This window comes from Hylobates moloch, unplaced genomic scaffold (genome assembly GCF_009828535.3).
Source record: "Hylobates moloch isolate HMO894 unplaced genomic scaffold, HMol_V3 SCAFFOLD_17, whole genome shotgun sequence".
NCBI classification, from domain to species: domain Eukaryota; kingdom Metazoa; phylum Chordata; class Mammalia; order Primates; family Hylobatidae; genus Hylobates; species Hylobates moloch.
The window spans coordinates 60,397,955-60,415,700 of NW_026652292.1; the positions used below are offsets into that span (position 1 = coordinate 60,397,955).

The 17,746-nt window shown below is 37.2% G+C and overlaps 1 protein-coding gene across 2 annotated transcripts in view; it reads right to left on the bottom strand.

Annotated features, from left to right (window-relative positions):
* Window positions 1-17,746, bottom strand: part of ANAPC4 (anaphase promoting complex subunit 4) — a 107,448-nt gene that overhangs the window by 77,268 nt on the left and 12,434 nt on the right. Inside the window, exons 8-19 of one of the 2 annotated variants that reach the window (XM_032135497.2) lie at window positions 16,868-16,952; window positions 16,079-16,183; window positions 14,674-14,757; window positions 13,180-13,266; window positions 12,697-12,761; window positions 12,371-12,413; window positions 12,180-12,256; window positions 10,321-10,421; window positions 10,186-10,237; window positions 4,084-4,139; window positions 1,448-1,494; window positions 182-238 (exon numbers count right to left, since the gene is read on the bottom strand). In XM_032135497.2, coding sequence (XP_031991388.1) covers window positions 182-238; window positions 1,448-1,494; window positions 4,084-4,139; window positions 10,186-10,237; window positions 10,321-10,421; window positions 12,180-12,256; window positions 12,371-12,413; window positions 12,697-12,761; window positions 13,180-13,266; window positions 14,674-14,757; window positions 16,079-16,183; window positions 16,868-16,952 — 859 coding nt within the window. Of the gene's footprint in view, window positions 1-181; window positions 239-1,444; window positions 1,495-4,083; window positions 4,140-10,185; window positions 10,238-10,320; window positions 10,422-12,179; window positions 12,257-12,370; window positions 12,414-12,696; window positions 12,762-13,179; window positions 13,267-14,673; window positions 14,758-16,078; window positions 16,184-16,867; window positions 16,953-17,746 lie in introns of both variants that reach the window. The other variant, XM_032135494.2, reaches the window with a different exon arrangement.

A 17,746-nucleotide genomic window follows, 5' to 3' on the forward strand; every position in this document is an offset into this window, starting at 1 on the left:
GACACACAAACAAAAGTCTGGTTTATTGACTATGTTTATAAACATAATTAGTTCAACAGTTTAAAAAAAGTAATTGCTATGGACTTCAATTAAATTGGGTTAAATTTAATTATGTCTTGTCATTATCCAGGTTTACTGTAATTTTTTTTTAAACTGCATTACAGAAATATCAACTTCTTACCTCATTGAAATGTTCAGTAAGAAATTCAGCAACAAATGTGATATCTTTCTGAGTCATCTATCAACAAAAGGAACAAAAAGAAAAATCAAGATAAAAGAAAGTTGCTCAATAAAAGAAATGGTACATAATTATAAATGTGACATTTTTACTATCTACTAAAACCCATGGGAAAACTGGCAAAATTCTTTCAAAGAAATATAGATTAGCGACTGTGAAAATATGAACGCCTGGGGTTCCGAGAATGTAATTAAACATGTGAACTCATCTTCCAATCAGTTAATCCAATAGCTACAAAACTCTTTATAGCCTAAGGTTGTTTATTATTTCAGGCATTGTGCTAAGACCACATGTGCTGAGGTCCCTCCTTTGGGAATGGGAACTGGATCCCAGATAAGATGTGTCACCCTTAGTTAAGGGCTGCAGGCAAACAGTGCTGTCTGCTTCAGTGTAGGCTCCGGCTTCTTGCAATGACCTGAATTTATCCCAATTTAGTTCTTCAGCCCTCAGAAAATTATACCTTAGGATCCCTTCCAACAACTGACATATTTTACTCCCAAAATAAAGCTAACAGTGATGTCAGAAAAACAACTATTGTGAAACTTTCCTGGTTTGCAAGGTCAGTCACCCACAGTGCAAAAGATCGACTTAGCAAACGAGTTGTAGGGAGTGGAGGATCCCTTTCTCATCTAGTTCACGAGGCTAATTTTAATGCTGTCCATTTTTTTCAGGCTCAAAACTACCTAACCTATCAACAGTTTCAGCAGGGGTGAAGAAGAGTGAGCTGCAGGAATCAAGTGGAAATTCTGCCGTATTCCGTAAGACTTCCCTGGAAGGAGATTCCATCACCGCTTGTCACAGTCCTTATAGGAATCCTTCCTTTCTTTCTTTAGAAAGAAACTGTTGCTTACCAGACATCAACAGAGGGACTAATATCTAAGCACCTGATTTCCAAAGAAAATAAGAAGCATTTAAAATTTAAGGAAGTCAAAGTAAGGAATACAAGGATGCTGTCTTACATGGATTATAAAACCTTATCCAAACATGAAAACTATAAATTTATATAGTTATAATAAAGGTATTCTATGAGATGAAACAATACACAAAACATGCAAATTTCTTTTTTAAAAAGGTGGTGCTTAAGGGATCTAACGTCTACCTCCTGACATCCTGTTAACTAATAACTGAATAAGGGTACCAAAATGACCAGCACAGCTGAGTTCAAGCAGGACAATGTGAACACTGTGAAAATGCACTAGTACATACTACCTTATTCAGCTCGGGAAGCACGTGGTCTTCCGTCATTCTCAACATTGCTGGAAATACAAAGTTAAAAAACTATCTTTAAAAGCAAACTACAAACATAATTTTAATTATAAATACATTTGAAAGACAAGGTGTCTGACTGAACTAAATCTTCAATTTTACACAGCTTTTCACCAACAAAAACATTTTTCTTCCAAAAACTAAGGGGTGCCAGAACTTAAATTTGATTCATATTTTCAGGTTCAAAATTGTCGGTCTAACCATTCTAAACTATTCTTTTTCTTCTTCAATTCAACCTGTTGCCACTCCAGACAAACCTAACTGCTGTCTGTGCTAAGACTACGTGTGTAAGAATCCCTCCTTTTAACCTGGTGATGTTTCTGCTCTTAAAATCTGCAAGCCATTCTTTCCTCCAAAGCCTTACGATACCAAATAAATCTGTTTATTTCCCTTGGTCTTTTCTGCTACGCACTTACAGTATATTTATGTACTTTTCTTTGATCTAGTATCTGTAGTTGACTCTCTTTGTCCTTTCATAGGAGTGTCCTCATCAGTACCATGTGTTTTGTATTATGCTCCACCTAAGTCAAGACAAAGTATGTTTCATGTGCTTCTGCATGGTATTTGAACATGGTTCTTAATTGCATTTGGTCAGTAACAAGCAAGTCAGAAGTACTTTTGCAAATACATAACTGTTTTTAATTAATTTAAACATCTAAGTTATCTGAAAGGGGTGCTAAAATCTAGTTCCACTCATTCTTATCCATCCAAAAAAACTACTTATTGAGCATACCCTAGGTGCTAGCGATATATCAGTATAAAAGACATCCCTGCCTTCATGGAGATTACATCTTACAAAGAAGAAAACCAAGGTTATACAGGTATCTACTGGGGACAGGGCCAGGATTACAAGTAGATCTCCACTTCTCCAATCCAGTGTGCTTTCTACAATGTCCTGCTCTAATGAGAAGGACCAAGCAGTAAGTCATTTCTCTTCTAATCCTGAATAAGAGTACCACATTGCTACAGTTCTGATTCTTACTACAGTTAGATTCTTACTACAGTTAGAATCCTGATTCTTACTACAGTTAGAACGTGTAGTAAGGATAATCCTGATTCTTACTACAGTTAGAACGTGTAGTAAGGATAATCCTGATTCTTACTACAGTTAGAACGTGTAGTAAGGATAATCCTGATTCTTACTACAGTTAGAATGTGTAGTAAGGATAGACACTGCCTAAACTACCTCCAGTAATTATACGTAAAACCAAACTACCTCTGCAAAAAAAAAGTCTTCTAAGGTCTCATTCAGTTTTAATATTCTAATTTATTCTAATTAACAACATGGATCTTAAACAGGCCAGCCTGATAAGCACTCTGGTTCCTCATTCTGGTTAGTATTGGTAAAGTTTTCAGAAATATCAAAAAATGTCAAGTATCAACATATGCAGATCACATCCAGTTTTTAAACAAAAGCAATTATGTTAGGTTGAAAAATATAGTCTGTTTTTACAGTATTAGAACTGAAGATCTGGACATTTGTTTAAAGGATATCAGCACATTACAGGTAATTTTCATTCTATTTTACTCTTTAGAGTTTCAACAAGTGTGAGATAAATTACATTAACACTAAATTTTGCATTTGTTGGAGGGAAATATATGCTGGATTATTTTAAGGATATTGAGAGTTCACAAAAATAGCAATATAAATGGACCTAAATAAAATATGCATATACTGCAGAGTGAATACAAAACATTTAATATCAAGTCAACAAATACTTACTAACTACCTGCCCAAATGCAAAGACATTGTGAAGACACAAAGACAGACTATAAGTGGTCTGCATTCTATTTAGCTGGAGCATCAGTACACAATAGAAGTGGTAACGGAAATGTTCTACTTCTGTGCGGCCACTAACCATTTGTGGCTGCTGAGAACCTCAAATGTGGACAGTATGGCTAAGGAACCAAATGTACAGTTTTATAGGATTTCAATCTACTTAAATAGCCACATGTGGCTAGTGGCTACCATAGTGGGCAGCAGAGATCTAAAGACAGAAGACCAAATAATCAAACAGAAGATAAGCTACCCAAGGACAGAGACTTATTTTTTTTTCTTTTTTACTTTTAAAATCTAGCACCTAACAGTGCCTGATACTTACAAAAATGTTTAAGAATGTTATGTTAACCTAAGGGGACGTTACAAAGTAAAAAAATGTGAACTATCGGTGAGCGACAGGGATAACACAGACTACAAGTTAGCTTTAACAGTTCTGTAAGGAATGTTTCTAGCACAAGGAAAAATGTTTAAGGTGATACATATCCCAATTACACTGATTTGATCTTTACAAATTATATGAATGAATTAAATTATCATGAGTACTCCAAAAATATGTATATTTATTAAATACTAATAAAAAAATAAATAAATATTTCTGTGGGGAGGTGAGTGTATGAATAAAGTAAGACTGGCCATGTGTTGATAACTGCTGAAGCTAGGTGAAAGGTACAACAGGGATCATTATACAGTTCTCTCAAAGTATTTGAAATTGTACTAGATTTATTGAAACAGTCTAAGATAATACTCCTATAGTTTTTTTAAAGTGTTAAAATAAAAATGCTTTACTCAATTAACTTACCCACATAGAGCCACCGAAAAAATGCTTTGAAGTTTTTCATACTACTATCTATAACTCTAAAGAGATAAAAACAAAAAAAATCAGAAATAAGATTAGTATGTGGGGGATTCATACATCCTGCTCAACTGTCATGAAATATCATAATCTTTACTGTTCTCTTTTATCCTATCTGGGTGACATTTAAGTCTTTAGAACAGCAGATATTACAAATCAAACACATACCTAAAAATAAAATTTCAAAAAAGAAAATACTGATTATAAAAATAAAGCAAATAACTTAGATTCTAACTGGTTACAACAGCCTTGCCACAAACTGTGTAATAGTCTTTCTTATTATTCAGTAAAGCATGAACTCCTTTTCTAACTTTGCAAATAAATCAGAAAAAACAAGTTTTCAGCATTATTCTCATTTTAAAAGAAAATGCTCATTGTTCAGTAAGAAGAAAAAACATCAACAGAAAACCACTATTACAAATTTGTGCTATGTCATTACCTCTGATATCAATGGACCATTATTTTTGGAAGCTGATTTTTTATTCTAACAATTGAGATCTCAAAAGTTGAATTTCCCTTGGCTTTACACAAATGTACCCCCAAAATTGAGTGTTATACATGGAAGTCATCTTCATTTTGATAAAACTGTCTCTGAATACAGAGATGGGTTATCACTTTTTAAACAATCTCTTTAAGCTCACATGTATAAGATAATTACTCTAGGCAAAAACCTGTGCTTTTCATTCCCAAATCTCAAAGCCCTTTCCAAGCATTAAGTTCATAATACCACTGGAGAGGTAGGTCAGTATCATTAACCTTTCGGTACAAAGTAAAACGCTTGGAATAAAAGACTGAAACATCTCTTATGTTACTAAGCAATATAATCAAAACCCTCTTGCAGCAATGATAACAGAAAGAAAAAAAGTTCCTTTGTGCAGTCAGTATGTTCAACCCTACCCCAGGCCACCAGACCAACATCAACATGCTCAATGCCTCAGTTTCTCCATCTGGAACCTGTAATAATTCTACTTACCTGAAAGAACAATAAGTTAAACTACCTTTCATTCATATTGAGAAGTGATCATAGAAAGTGTGATATTTTATATCTGCTCTCTGCAAATATGGTGAACCAAAAAACACTTCAAAATACAGGAAAAGCAATGCCATTTCTCCTTGTGTTTTTTTGTCTTCTGAGCACACACATCTACAGCCTCTACCTTCTAAAATACCATTAAAATGGCCGTGGATGGAGAGAGGTACATGTGTTAGAAACTCACAAAAACAAAAAGAACAATAGAAAAGAAATTAAATTTCAGAAATGTCAAAAGTGACAGAAGACTGATGCAGCTCAACAGCAAAAGTGACTGATGCGGCTTAAGAGCAGAGGCCCCGTGCCAGGCAGTGCATGGAGAGGGCAGCTGGGAAGGAGCCTCTGCCCTGGAGAAGCCCAGGGATGCTCAGACCTTAGGAATGTCAGGTCTAACAGAAGACCTCAGGGCGCTGTGTGGGGATGGACACGGGGGGACAAACTGAAAACATAACACAGAGTGGTCAATATGTTCTTTCCTCCAAAACACGAAGAATGCCTCGGGGGCTACTCTCCAGTCAAAAACAAACAGGATTCCTCAGAGAAACTGAGTAAAGTGGGAAGAGCTAAGGCACTTCCACGTGGGCACCAGTAGCCTGAAGCAAAGCTCCACACACTCTGGCACCTGCTCCCTGCTGCCCCAACCTACACAGATTCCAAGCAACTTTAAATTGCCTCCTGAATAAACATGAGTAAGCAACCAAGCATCTGGTAAAGAAACCTTGCAAGGAGAGACTAAGATAAACAGAAAAGTGACCCATCAAGGGAAGATAATTCAGGGAACAGCAATCTAATTAATATCCTCAGAAAGATGTGAGATGTCACATCCACAAAACAAAAGCAAAGTTTTGAACGAGGATTAAAGAAACAGGAGAACACTTTGAGGAATTAAAAAGACTGCTATAATAAGAAATTGAAGAGAATGGTTCAGTGTAATGATCCTGTCCTCCAACCCGACCTTAGACATTTACTCCAAAGTTCACACCCCAGACCCTGTCATCACCAACTGCAACCCTTCTAAGTCTCAATTTCAAGCATTCCACTGACCAAACACCCCCTCCTATCTGTCCAGCCTCTCTCCAGGGCCCCCACCTTCCTCCCACCAGGACACATCATCTACTGGTTCTACTACCTTTCACCATCTCTCGGCCCCTACATGTCCTCACTTCCTTCCTAAAGTAGTTCAGATTCAAGGGCCATCGTTTTAACCTGGTCCTTGCTTCAATTCCATTGCTCCTCTTGCTTCATTTTACTCATGAAGCCTGGTAAATCTAACTGCTCCCCTGTTCTGTGCCCCACTCCTGCAGCAGACCTGCAGCCATGCCAGCCAGCCTCACTTTCCCACTCCCAGAGCCCTCCTGTTCCATTAGGGCACTTGACCTCCTGCTGGACTAGACAGCTGCTTCACAGCTCTCCTTGTATTCTTAAACCTCCAACACCGCCTCCCCATCCTTACTCTCAGCTGATGACAGATGTCCTGTTAAGATAATAAAAGCCCCTTGAAGGGAACATCCCCCAGCTCCCACCTGCTCATACACTGGCCTCTGTGACCCTCCTCTCTCAGCCTTTCCTCCTACAACTGATGAGTTCCTACTTCTGCTTTTCCAACCTTTTCCCTTCTGCACTAGGTCCCACCTCTCTCATACTCTTTAGAGCCTCTCCTCTCTCATCTCAATTTTTTACCTTCTAGATCATTCCATCCATACATAAACATGCTCCAGTTCTTCCCAACATAAAAAGAAGAAAAAAACCCAACAATTCTGCTTCCATCTACTGGCCATTCCCTTTACAGCAAAACTCCTCAAGAGGCTATACTTGCTGTCTTCTCTGCATCTGCTCTTATTCTGTATCGTACCAGCTCCCATCGCTCTCTAAGGTGGCTCTTATCAAGGTCACTATCCTAATAATACTCTAAGACTCTATTCTATTCTTGGTGTTTCCTTTGCTTGACTTAGCATCTGTCAACCAATCCCTCATTCTTTCTTGTAATGCCTTCTTCACTCAGCCTGCAGGACGCCTACTCCTCTGGTTGTTCTGTCTCTCCCATTTCCTTTGCTAGTTCTTCATCGTCCCCATTCTTAAATCAGGTCGCTCCTGTTCTCTACGCACACTCATTACCTCATCCAGTCCCATGGCTTTAAATAACACCAATGTGCTGATGGCTCCCAAATGCACATTTCCAGCTTGGACCCCTCCCTTGAACGCTAGTCTCACATAACTAACACTGTGCTGGACAGCTCCACCTGCAGATCTAATAAGCATTTCAAATTCCACACATCTAACACACTGACAGGGTGGCCGAAATTAACATCACTGAGAGGGGTGGACGACGGACACTGTGTGTGCTGCTGGATATGACAAATTGAGAAAGACACACCAATTATGTAGTATTTCTGGCCAGGGATGCATAACCTAAATACAATCATTAAAAAAAAATCAGTCTCCAAAAAAAAAAAAAAAATCAGATAACCCTAAAATAAGAAACATAAAAAAAGATACACAGACATACGTATACATACATACATGATGTGCTTCTTAAAGAAATGTCAACTTTTATAAAAGACCAAGAGAGTTTAAGAAACTGCTCAAAATTAAAGAGACACAGCAACCAAAACAAATACGTGATCCTGAACTGCATCTTATCATACTGGACATATTGGGATAATTGCTAAAGGGGAACTGAACTGTAGGTTAATATACTGTATTAATGTTAAAATTCCTGAATTTGTTAATTGTACTATGGTTATGTAAGAAAATAATTTTATTCTTAGAAAATACGCACTAAAGTATTCCAGGTAAAAGGCACCTGATATAAACAACATACTCTCACGTTTCAGAAAAGATAAATTATATGATAAATACAGTATAATATTTTTAAATGATGAATCAAGTAAAGGAGTATTAGCAGAGTTGTCTTTATTATTCTTGTAATTTTTATGTAAAATTACTTCAAAATAGTAAGTCTAAAGAACAATCTAGTATGTCCAAACCAAACTCTTGATCTTACTCCACACTCCCCCTCCCTAAACCTGCCCTCACATTTGTTCCCCCTTTCAGTAAATGTCAATTCTACTCTTTCAAGTACCAAGGCCCTAAACTCATAATTATCTATGACCCCCTTATTATCACCATCTACAGATAAGCATTGAGAAAATCTTGTTAATTATTCTCAAAATATATCCCAATCCTGACCACTTCAGATTCTGACCACCATTTCTCTCTTGGCTTCTGTCCTTGCCTATCTATGAGCTATTCTCAACTCTGAGTAGCAAGAGGGATCTTTCTGAAGCCTAAATCATATCCTCTCCACTACTCCTAAATCCCCAAGGGCTTCTTTTTACATCCAGAGTAAAGGCCGAAGTCCTAACAACTGCCCACAGGCTCTATGCAACCTGGCCATCCTCCATCACCTATCAATCCACCCCCTACCTTACTCTCATTCAATCCACTTCAGCCATAGTGCCCTTGTCCCTGCAACGTGCCAGGCATGCTCCAAACTCAGGGCCTTCACACTTGCTGCCCCTTCCACCCCCAAACATCAACAGGGCTTGCTCCCTTCCGTCTCCTTCCAACTTCACCTTCTCAGTGAGGCCTCCCTGATCACCTATATAAAGTTGAATCCCCTACTTTATCATGCCCTAGGTCCTTGTTTCTTGCTTGTTTTTTCTCAACATTACTTATCACTGTATTTAAAACATAGTTAAGTGCTCAACAAATGTCTACTGACATTTGACAATAGTCAAAAAACTCTCAGAAAATCAAAAAGACAAAGATATGAAAAATATAAGAGAAAAAGAAAAGACACAGAAATCAATCCACCACAAATTCTAATATCTGACCAAACAGTTTTCTAGAACAAAAACCTAGTTTAAAACAAGAGAAAGCTTGGCGTAATGGCATACTCCTGTAGCCCCAGCTACTCAGGAGGCTGAGGCAAGAGGATCACTTGAGCCCAGGAGCTCAAGTCCAGCCTGGGCAACATAGAGAGACCTCGTAACAAAAATAAATAAATAATAATAAAGTAAATAAAAGAGGGAGGAGGAAATTACTAAAAGAATAATACAAGAGAATTCAGGTTAAAATGGCTTATTATAGCACAATGAATTAAAAGGCCCACACCTAAAAACACTATTAGGAAATTTCAACATATCAAGAATAAAGAGTAATGCTTTTACAGCTTTTTCAAAAGGAAAAAAAAAACAACTATAAAGGGCTAAGAATCAGAAGCACCAGACCTTCCATCAGCTACAAAAAGCACAGAATCCTATGGAACTCTGCTTTTGAAGTTCTATGTGAAAACCAATAACCCTCAGGGAATCCTAAACCCAGAGAAAAAACACAAAAGGAGATAAAAGTTTACCTTCTATGTCTGCTTTTTGAGAAAGTTACTAGAGGATATTTTCCAGCAAAATGATTAAATAAGCCAAGAAACAAAGGCAATCCTAGCAGTTCTGGGTCTAACCCAGGAGAGTAATGAAGAAAATGCCCGGGTGGTAGCCATGCAGGAGAACTGGAGCACAGCTGCAGGCTGAGGCAGAGGGATGGGAGGCTAAACAAGGCATCTGGAACAGGGGACTCCAGAGGTACTATACCACCCTTCAGAAGGGAAAGGACGGAAGGATGAAGAAAAGACAGACAATGCAAGAAAACAAGCAAGCCAAACAGTCTAAGAAAAACAAAACAAACAGAATAATTTCTAAAAATTGACAAAGGAAATGTGGCATAGTCATACAATTTAGAAATATGGAGGTAACCCATAGAACTAAAAATAGAAGTAGTTAAAGAGTTAAAATGATTCCCTCTGGAGAGAAGACCTGAGGTGAGGATGACCAGGACAGGAAAATACAGCTTTACTTCATAAAATCTCTGTGCTGCTGGCTTGTCGGAACCATATAAAGGCATAATTTTGATAAAAATTTAAAAACTGATTTTAAGAGAATCATAACAGCTTACTAGGTTCTTATTTAGGTCAAAAGTGACATATTCTTAGGTCAGTGATTCCAGGTACTCCCAATACTTACTGAAGAAGTTCATTTGCCTTGAGTATAAAAGAACCCACAGCAGTTATAGCATCTAAAGGGAAAAAATAAATAAACGTCATCTGTCAAATAAGTAAACTGTGTTTAATGTATTCCACTGAGAAATTAAACCACTACCTTCGATTCCTGCAGCATCTAGTCCAAGAGGTTCATATTTTTGCTTCCATGAAGCCATTCCTTTCAATTCACTCAAATGGTATAATAAAGACTCTGAGCCACTATCCAAACAGAGCAGAAATAAATTAGTGTCATGACGATCATCAAGCGACTACCTTGCCTGAATATTTCTAAATTTTCAGAAATAAAAACTGAAAGTAACTTTCATTTTCTTTCCATGAGAAATAATTATTTCTCAAAACTGTTCCTAAAAATTGCAGCAGAACCATCTGGTCAATGTGACTACAGAGATAAACAAATGACAAGTTCAAATTTTGTAAGATGATCAAATTGTGTTCCACTGTTAGTCCTGACCCTTTTAAGATAGTTGTATAGCCATCTTGTTCACCCAACTACTACACAGTGAATGTTCAATAAATATTTCTTAAGTTCCCACTTTGGGTCAGGTACCATGCTATATACTGGGGACACAACGGTGAACACAATCAAAGGGTCTCATGGCATTGACAGTATAACAAGGAAGACAGTCATGGCCGCACAGTGATACAGTGTACCATTCCAACTACTATAAATGCCTTGAAGGAAACACACGGGGTGCAGGTATAACAGAAGAACCTGAGCTAATCTGGGATTCAGAAAGGCTTTTCTGAAGGAATGAATGTGAGCTGAGAGCTGAAGAATGCATGTGAAGAACAAGTTGGGACAAGAGGAATATACAGAAGCCCTAGGCGGGAGACAAAATGTCAAGTTGGAGAAACTAAATGGCCACCAGTGTGGGCGACGCAGAGAGGCAGGTATGCTAAAGGCCACGCAAAGGTCTCCATTCTAAGGGAAGTCATTAGAAGTTTTTAAGAGAGAAATATGTTTAGCTCCACTGGGGAAAATACATTCAAAGGACAGTGTGTACTGAAAGAGCCCAACTAGTCCAGAGGGTGCTACAGTGGTCCAAGGGAGGGGTGATGTAGTTAGGGCCAGGGACTCAGCATAAAGGAATTTATCAAAATTTAAACCAAACACCACCAAGTGTGGTGGCTCCTGCCTATAATCCCAGCACTTTGGGAGGCCAAGGCAGGTGGATCACTTGAGGTCAGGAGCTCGAGACCAGTCTGGCCAACATGGTGAAACCCCGTCTCTACTAAAAATACAAAAATTAGCCAGGTGTAGTGGTTCACACCTGTAATCCCAGCTACTTGAGAGGCTGAGGCAGGAGAATCGCTTGAACCCAGGAGGCAGAGGTTGCAGTGAGCCGAGATCACACCACTGGACTCCAGCCTGGGCAAGACTCCATCTCGAAACAACAAAAAACCAAAAACCAAACAAAATAAATCAAACGCTCAGCATCCACTTGTAAACTGCTTCAATGAAGTAGCTATGGATAGAAAAAGCATGAGATTTGAAAATCTAGGATGAAGTCTTGGCTCTGACACTTAGTAACTTTTGGCCAGCCATATAACCGATTTTGAACTTCTGTTTCCTCTTGTGTAAAATCACCAACACCTTGCCAAGATATTAAATAAATATACGATATTCTTGATAAACTGTAAAATGTTAACCTCACTGCTCAAAAAAGGGATATATATGCCTTATTTCAAAATATACTTCATGCTGAGCTGATTAAGAAAAAACCCCAGATAGAGTCTAGCCTGGTGAAAAGATGTTGGAAAACTACTTCATAAAGCAGAATTATTATTGACTCTTTCAATCTTGGGTACAGGAAGATTCTTCTCAAATGCCATGCAACAATTTTAGCTAGAAAAGGCTTAAAAAGAGAATGCCAGATGAAGAGAAGGCGGCAGAAAGAAGGCCAATGCCAGGTATGTGTGGATACAATACCAAAAAATTCTACGTCACCTTCATACCTCTGTAAGTGACTTATGACCAATTTTTGTATACTGGAGTATGATGACTCTATAGACTGGCCAAGCTTTTTTAAGCCCTAATTAAAAGAAGAAAATATATTTAGCATAAAATCAGGATATTATAGGCCGCTCGGAAAAAAAATTAAGAATGTGTTCATAGCCATTTGAATATATAGATACATTAACTGCACCTTTACTGTTAACTGATTCATCAAGAGAGTCTGAAGTTCAGCACTACAATGAAAAACAAAGTATTTTTAGTCACTGCTCTATTGGAAATCTGAATGCGTCACTTACAACTTTTAAATTTCGAAGAACAAACAGGAAACAAAATAAAGAAATAACCCAACAAAAAATTCTATGCATGTAACATCACATATACCCCATAAATATGTAAAACATTATGTATCAATTAAAATATTATGTATCAATAAAAAAATCACATACTATGACTATAAACTACTAATTACTGTTAAAAAAGAAGCAAAAGCAGGAGCACCTAATCTGAGTTTATTACCTTGCTTTCCCCCATAATAGCAAGTGCATGAACTCATCTTGCACTGATGTGGTTGTGTTCTTTTCCTAGAAAAAAGTGAAAAAAAAATTGTGATATATGTATTTCTTAAATTATAAGCATATTTATTCAAAATTATAGGAGCATGATTCCCTTTCCTTGCCTTAAACTTCCATCAAATCCATAAAGTGATCATCTGAACATCAGTGACTAGAAGACAGCCAATCAGCTGTTCTAACACCTGCCCTTATTGCCAAAGCCCCGCCAGCTCCACTTCACAATCCTGTCCCCACTTAAGTTGTACCAATGGGAAAAGAGCCCTTTTTGCAAATCTGAGAAAGCAGTTTGAAGTTAGATGAAGCCACTTGAAAGAAATCATGATCTTGGCCTTTTATGAATCAAACTGATTTTTCTCATATATCTCAAAGTAAAGACATACATCATGCATTCTTTAACTCTCTCCATGGGAAACTTCAGCTGCTTTACCTGCACAAACTTGGTGAGACGAGAATCCATCTGCATTAGTATTTCTTCCCATGCTTCACACATACATGTTAGTGACAAATTTATATACTATTAGCAAAAAAGAAAAATTGAAATGGTAAAAAATATTTAAACCAACTTGCTATCTAAATAATATATGCTTATGATCAAGTGTCTCAAAGAAATCTAGAATTTACTTTCAATCACTGTTTTATTTTTATTTACTTATTTATTTATTGAGACAGAGTCTTGCTCTGTCGTCCAGGCTGGAGTGCAGTGACGCCATCTTGGCTCACTGCACCCTCCACCTCCCAGGTTCAAGCGATTCTCCTGCCTCAGCCTCCCAAGCAGCTGGTATTACATGCACACATCATCATGCGCAGCTAATTTTTGTAATTTTAGTAGAGACAGGACTTTACCATGTTGGCCAGGCTGGTCTCGAACTCCAGGCCTCAAGTGATCTGCCTGCCTAAGCCTCCCAAAGTGCCAGGATTATAGGTGTGTGCCACTGTGCCCAGCCTCAATCACTCTTTTAACTCAGTTAAGATGGAGAAAAAGACTGTAACTTGGTCATCACTTAACTATGAAACATTCCATTGATTCTTAGAATTTCATAACAAAACATTCTTAAATTAAGTTTTTATCTAGTGAAACAAATATCTCCAAGCTTTTTATATAAGATATGTCTTATCTACACTAACGGTCAAAATACTGGTTTGGTCAACTATTCAATTTTCAAATAGGATCCTTAAAAAGATACTGATCTCTAGAAACCTTTAATATCAAATAAATTAATGACTGTGGTAGAATGAAAAACATTGCCACAATTTTTTGTAGCCCCTCCAGTCAGATGTAGAGTCAATTTCTTCAGCCCTTGAGTCTCGCTTTGACAGAATGCAGCAGAAATAACGTTGTTGACTCCAGGGCCTGAAAAGTCTTTGTATGCTTCCACTTGCACCCTCGATGCCCCGTTACCACCACCACATGGACAAGCCTGTGCTGGCTTGCTAGAGTATGAAAGATGTGGAGTAGAGACAAGGCATCACAGCCAAGGGACACATATCAGCTGGCATGACCAAGTCTAGTCAAGATCAGCTGAACCTTCCCCAGGTCACCCAAACATCTTGGCTAAGCTAGCTCAGCCTACATCACCAACCTACAGAATTGGGAGGTAATTTGGGGTGGGTTTATTATGAACAAATGTAAACTCATGTGAAGATTGTTTTTCCCACAATACTTTATAATGTAAATGGTATTTTATTTATGGGAGTATTTTAAAAGATTTAAACTCTTCTGGAGGTGGAAAATAGGGTGGGGTGGAAGTAGGTTCTCAATTAAATGTCCTTTTCCTGCTTTAACAGACCTTATAAGATTATCTATCAGACTAGACACCTCTACTTCAGATAGCTTTACAAAACAAAATTTTGAAGTTTTTTATTTACAGAACTTTAGAAGCCGATAATAAATATTCACATAAGACAAGCTCTAAATAAATACCTGTAACAGAGCTGAAATATGAGTAAACTTTCTGGCCATCCGAGTTACTTCAGGTAAGAAAGAGTATAACAGATTGGTTTCGAGCTGTAAAATCAAGAGAGTAAGTGAGTCATCATCAGATGCACTTGCTGCGAAGTCTATAATTTAAAGAGTGTAGGTCAAACTACGTATCAGAAAGACTATGTCAGAATTGTGCCCTCTTTGAGCAGAACAGTTTGGAAACTAACAGCACATGGCCTTAGGATTTCTTAACCTACACATAACCATACACAAATCACTCTCTCTGGGTCATCAACCCCTTCTGTGTAGACAGAATAAATGTAATACAACCTATTTTGAAACAGTATTACAAAGAAATTTTTAAATCACAAATACATGTAAAAACTTGAAGTATAAGGAATTAAAGGCTACTGATAAATATTGGGAAAATATCTATCAATGGTATATGAATTGTATCTCAATAAATTTGTCATTAAAAATGATGTTACCAACTTCGCAGTAGTAGTGGATCATTTTATTATAACCGAAATGCAATCCTGGTGATCATAGTTTCAAATAACCTTAAGATGATGAGCAAATATGAACAACCATTACCATAGTGAATAGTAAATCAAGAGTTCTCTGATGCTCTGAATACAAAGAGAATGTTGGAAGGCATCACACACATTGCATCTTGCATCTTTTTTGTTCTACTTTTGTTTGAGAGTTCACACATACTTAAGTGGCTGGGATATTTAAGATGAAAATTTTCGATTTCTTGGCAAGGCTATGATCTAAATACTCTATGGGAGCCCAGTTAGCTTCCTTAATCTACAATGCAGACAGCACGCAATAAAGCATTTTCCCAATATTAAGTGATCATTTTGCACAAGATACAATGTGCTAGTTAAGAGCACAGATTAAGGAGCCAGATTGTCTAGCATCACTTTCCCATCCTGTGACATCAAGCAAGTTCTAAAGTATTTGTGTGTCCATGTACTTACCTATAAAATGGGGATAACAACAGTATCTGCCTATTACAATGCTGTGAAGATTCAAATCAATTGTTCTAAAGCATTCAGTATATGGCACATATTAAACAATCAACAAGTATTAACCTTTATTATTATCAGGGACAGAGTCCTAAGCAACCACTTGGTACAAAGTCAAACTGGAATAGCAACAAATTAATATGGTCATTAATAGACCATCAAAACACTTTTTATGAAAACTGTATTGGAGCATGGGGAGAATAATATGGTATTCACTATAATAACACTCAATATATTAGGATGTAGAAATTCCAAGTCGATTTTTTTGCATTATTTTAATGATCATTACAATACAGTGAGATGTGGATAAAAACCTATATAAAACCTGTTAAATACATACTTACTCTCTACTGTTATCAAGTTCCAATACTCACCTGAAAGTATGAAACTTCTGAAGCACCATTAGTAGAGACTTCTGTGACCACTGATAATGATTTCAAATCACTTGATAAACATAATGCAAGACAAGTACCAGCAATCTGTAAAAGAGTCAAACCCCTTAGTATATTTAGTATCACTGCTAGGTTGAATCTGATTATCATGCAGAAAGCAAAAACTCAGAGCTTTAAAAAGCAGAAACATATATTCCCAGCTCCAGCCACACGCATGTAGCAGATGAAGGTAAGTGTCCACCTGCATGGACCTTTCTAGTTACAAGGCCACAAAAATAACCTGGTTCCCTCACCCCTACCCAAGTCTCAAATCAAGTGCTGCAGAACCAATATATTCCACAGAACCTACAATATTTTCTACCCCTTTTGGGAGTGGTAAGAGTCGGATGAAAAAGCTATGGAGAAGACTGAGACGTAGCAACTATAGTACAGTCAGTACTGGACTTAAGAATGCTTCTGAAGATTTACATTCCAATCACAGATTGAAGCTCTTTTACATCTCACACTAGAAAAACATTAAATCATAATCAAGTGTATCATACTAATCTGTTAAAGAAAAAAAAAACTTGACTAATTCCACAAATAGCTCCCAATCTTTATAGACATATCACAATTATTTTATCTTAGTAAGAAAATTATTCTCTGAACATTTAAGAATAATTCCAAAAACCGAAACTGAAAAAAAACCTAGTGCTTTATTCTTTTTCCAAAAGTACCTAGTATATTCTAAGAGAAATAATTTAGAAAGAGAAAATGTTAAAGAAATCTTACCCCTGTGACTCGGGCAATTTTAAACATTCCATAAGCATAAAGCTCAATAAATCCAGAGCTTCCTCCAAGGACAAGAATATTAAGCCTAATTAAAAATAATGCAACAAGCTGAGAACCAATCAACAACACAGATGATTGCATTCTTAAAGCGAGATATAAATTATTACTGCTTTCATTTAATCTATATGCTAAAGCTTCCCTGCAGAGGGAAGTGAAACATCAAATCCACTAACACTCAATATTCAGTCACATCAGGCTTATTCCTTTTTTCAAAGAACATAAATTTCCTCTAGCCTAAAAAAAAAATCAGCTTACAGTAAAATAAGAATACATTATTTTAATGACAACTATATTTATACACTCTCAATAACAAAACAATCCTTTTACCAACACAAAGTGCCATCAGTTTTATTATGGTTATGATGCTAAATATATTAAATGGGCTTAAAAAACATGAATACTTAAAATTTTAGAAACTCTAGTACTTATATCCTTTTACTTCTTATTAAACATATGTACATCATATTATTATTAAAACTTGATAAAACGAAAGGCCATACAATAAAAACAATAGATATTAAGGTCTATATATTGTTTGAAGGTATTAATGTCAACGATAAGGCCAGGTGCAGTGGCTCATGCCTGTAATCCCAACACTTTGGGAGGCCAAGGCGGGGGGATCATCTGAGGTCGGGAGTCTGAGACCAGCCTGGCCAACATGGTGAAACCCTGTCTCTACTAAAAAATACAAAAATTAGGCCAGGCACAGTGGCTCACACCTGTAATCCCAGCACTTTTGGAGGCCAAGGTGGGTGGATCACGAGGTCAAGAGATCGAGACCATCCTGGCCAACATGGTGAAACCCCATCCCTACTAAAA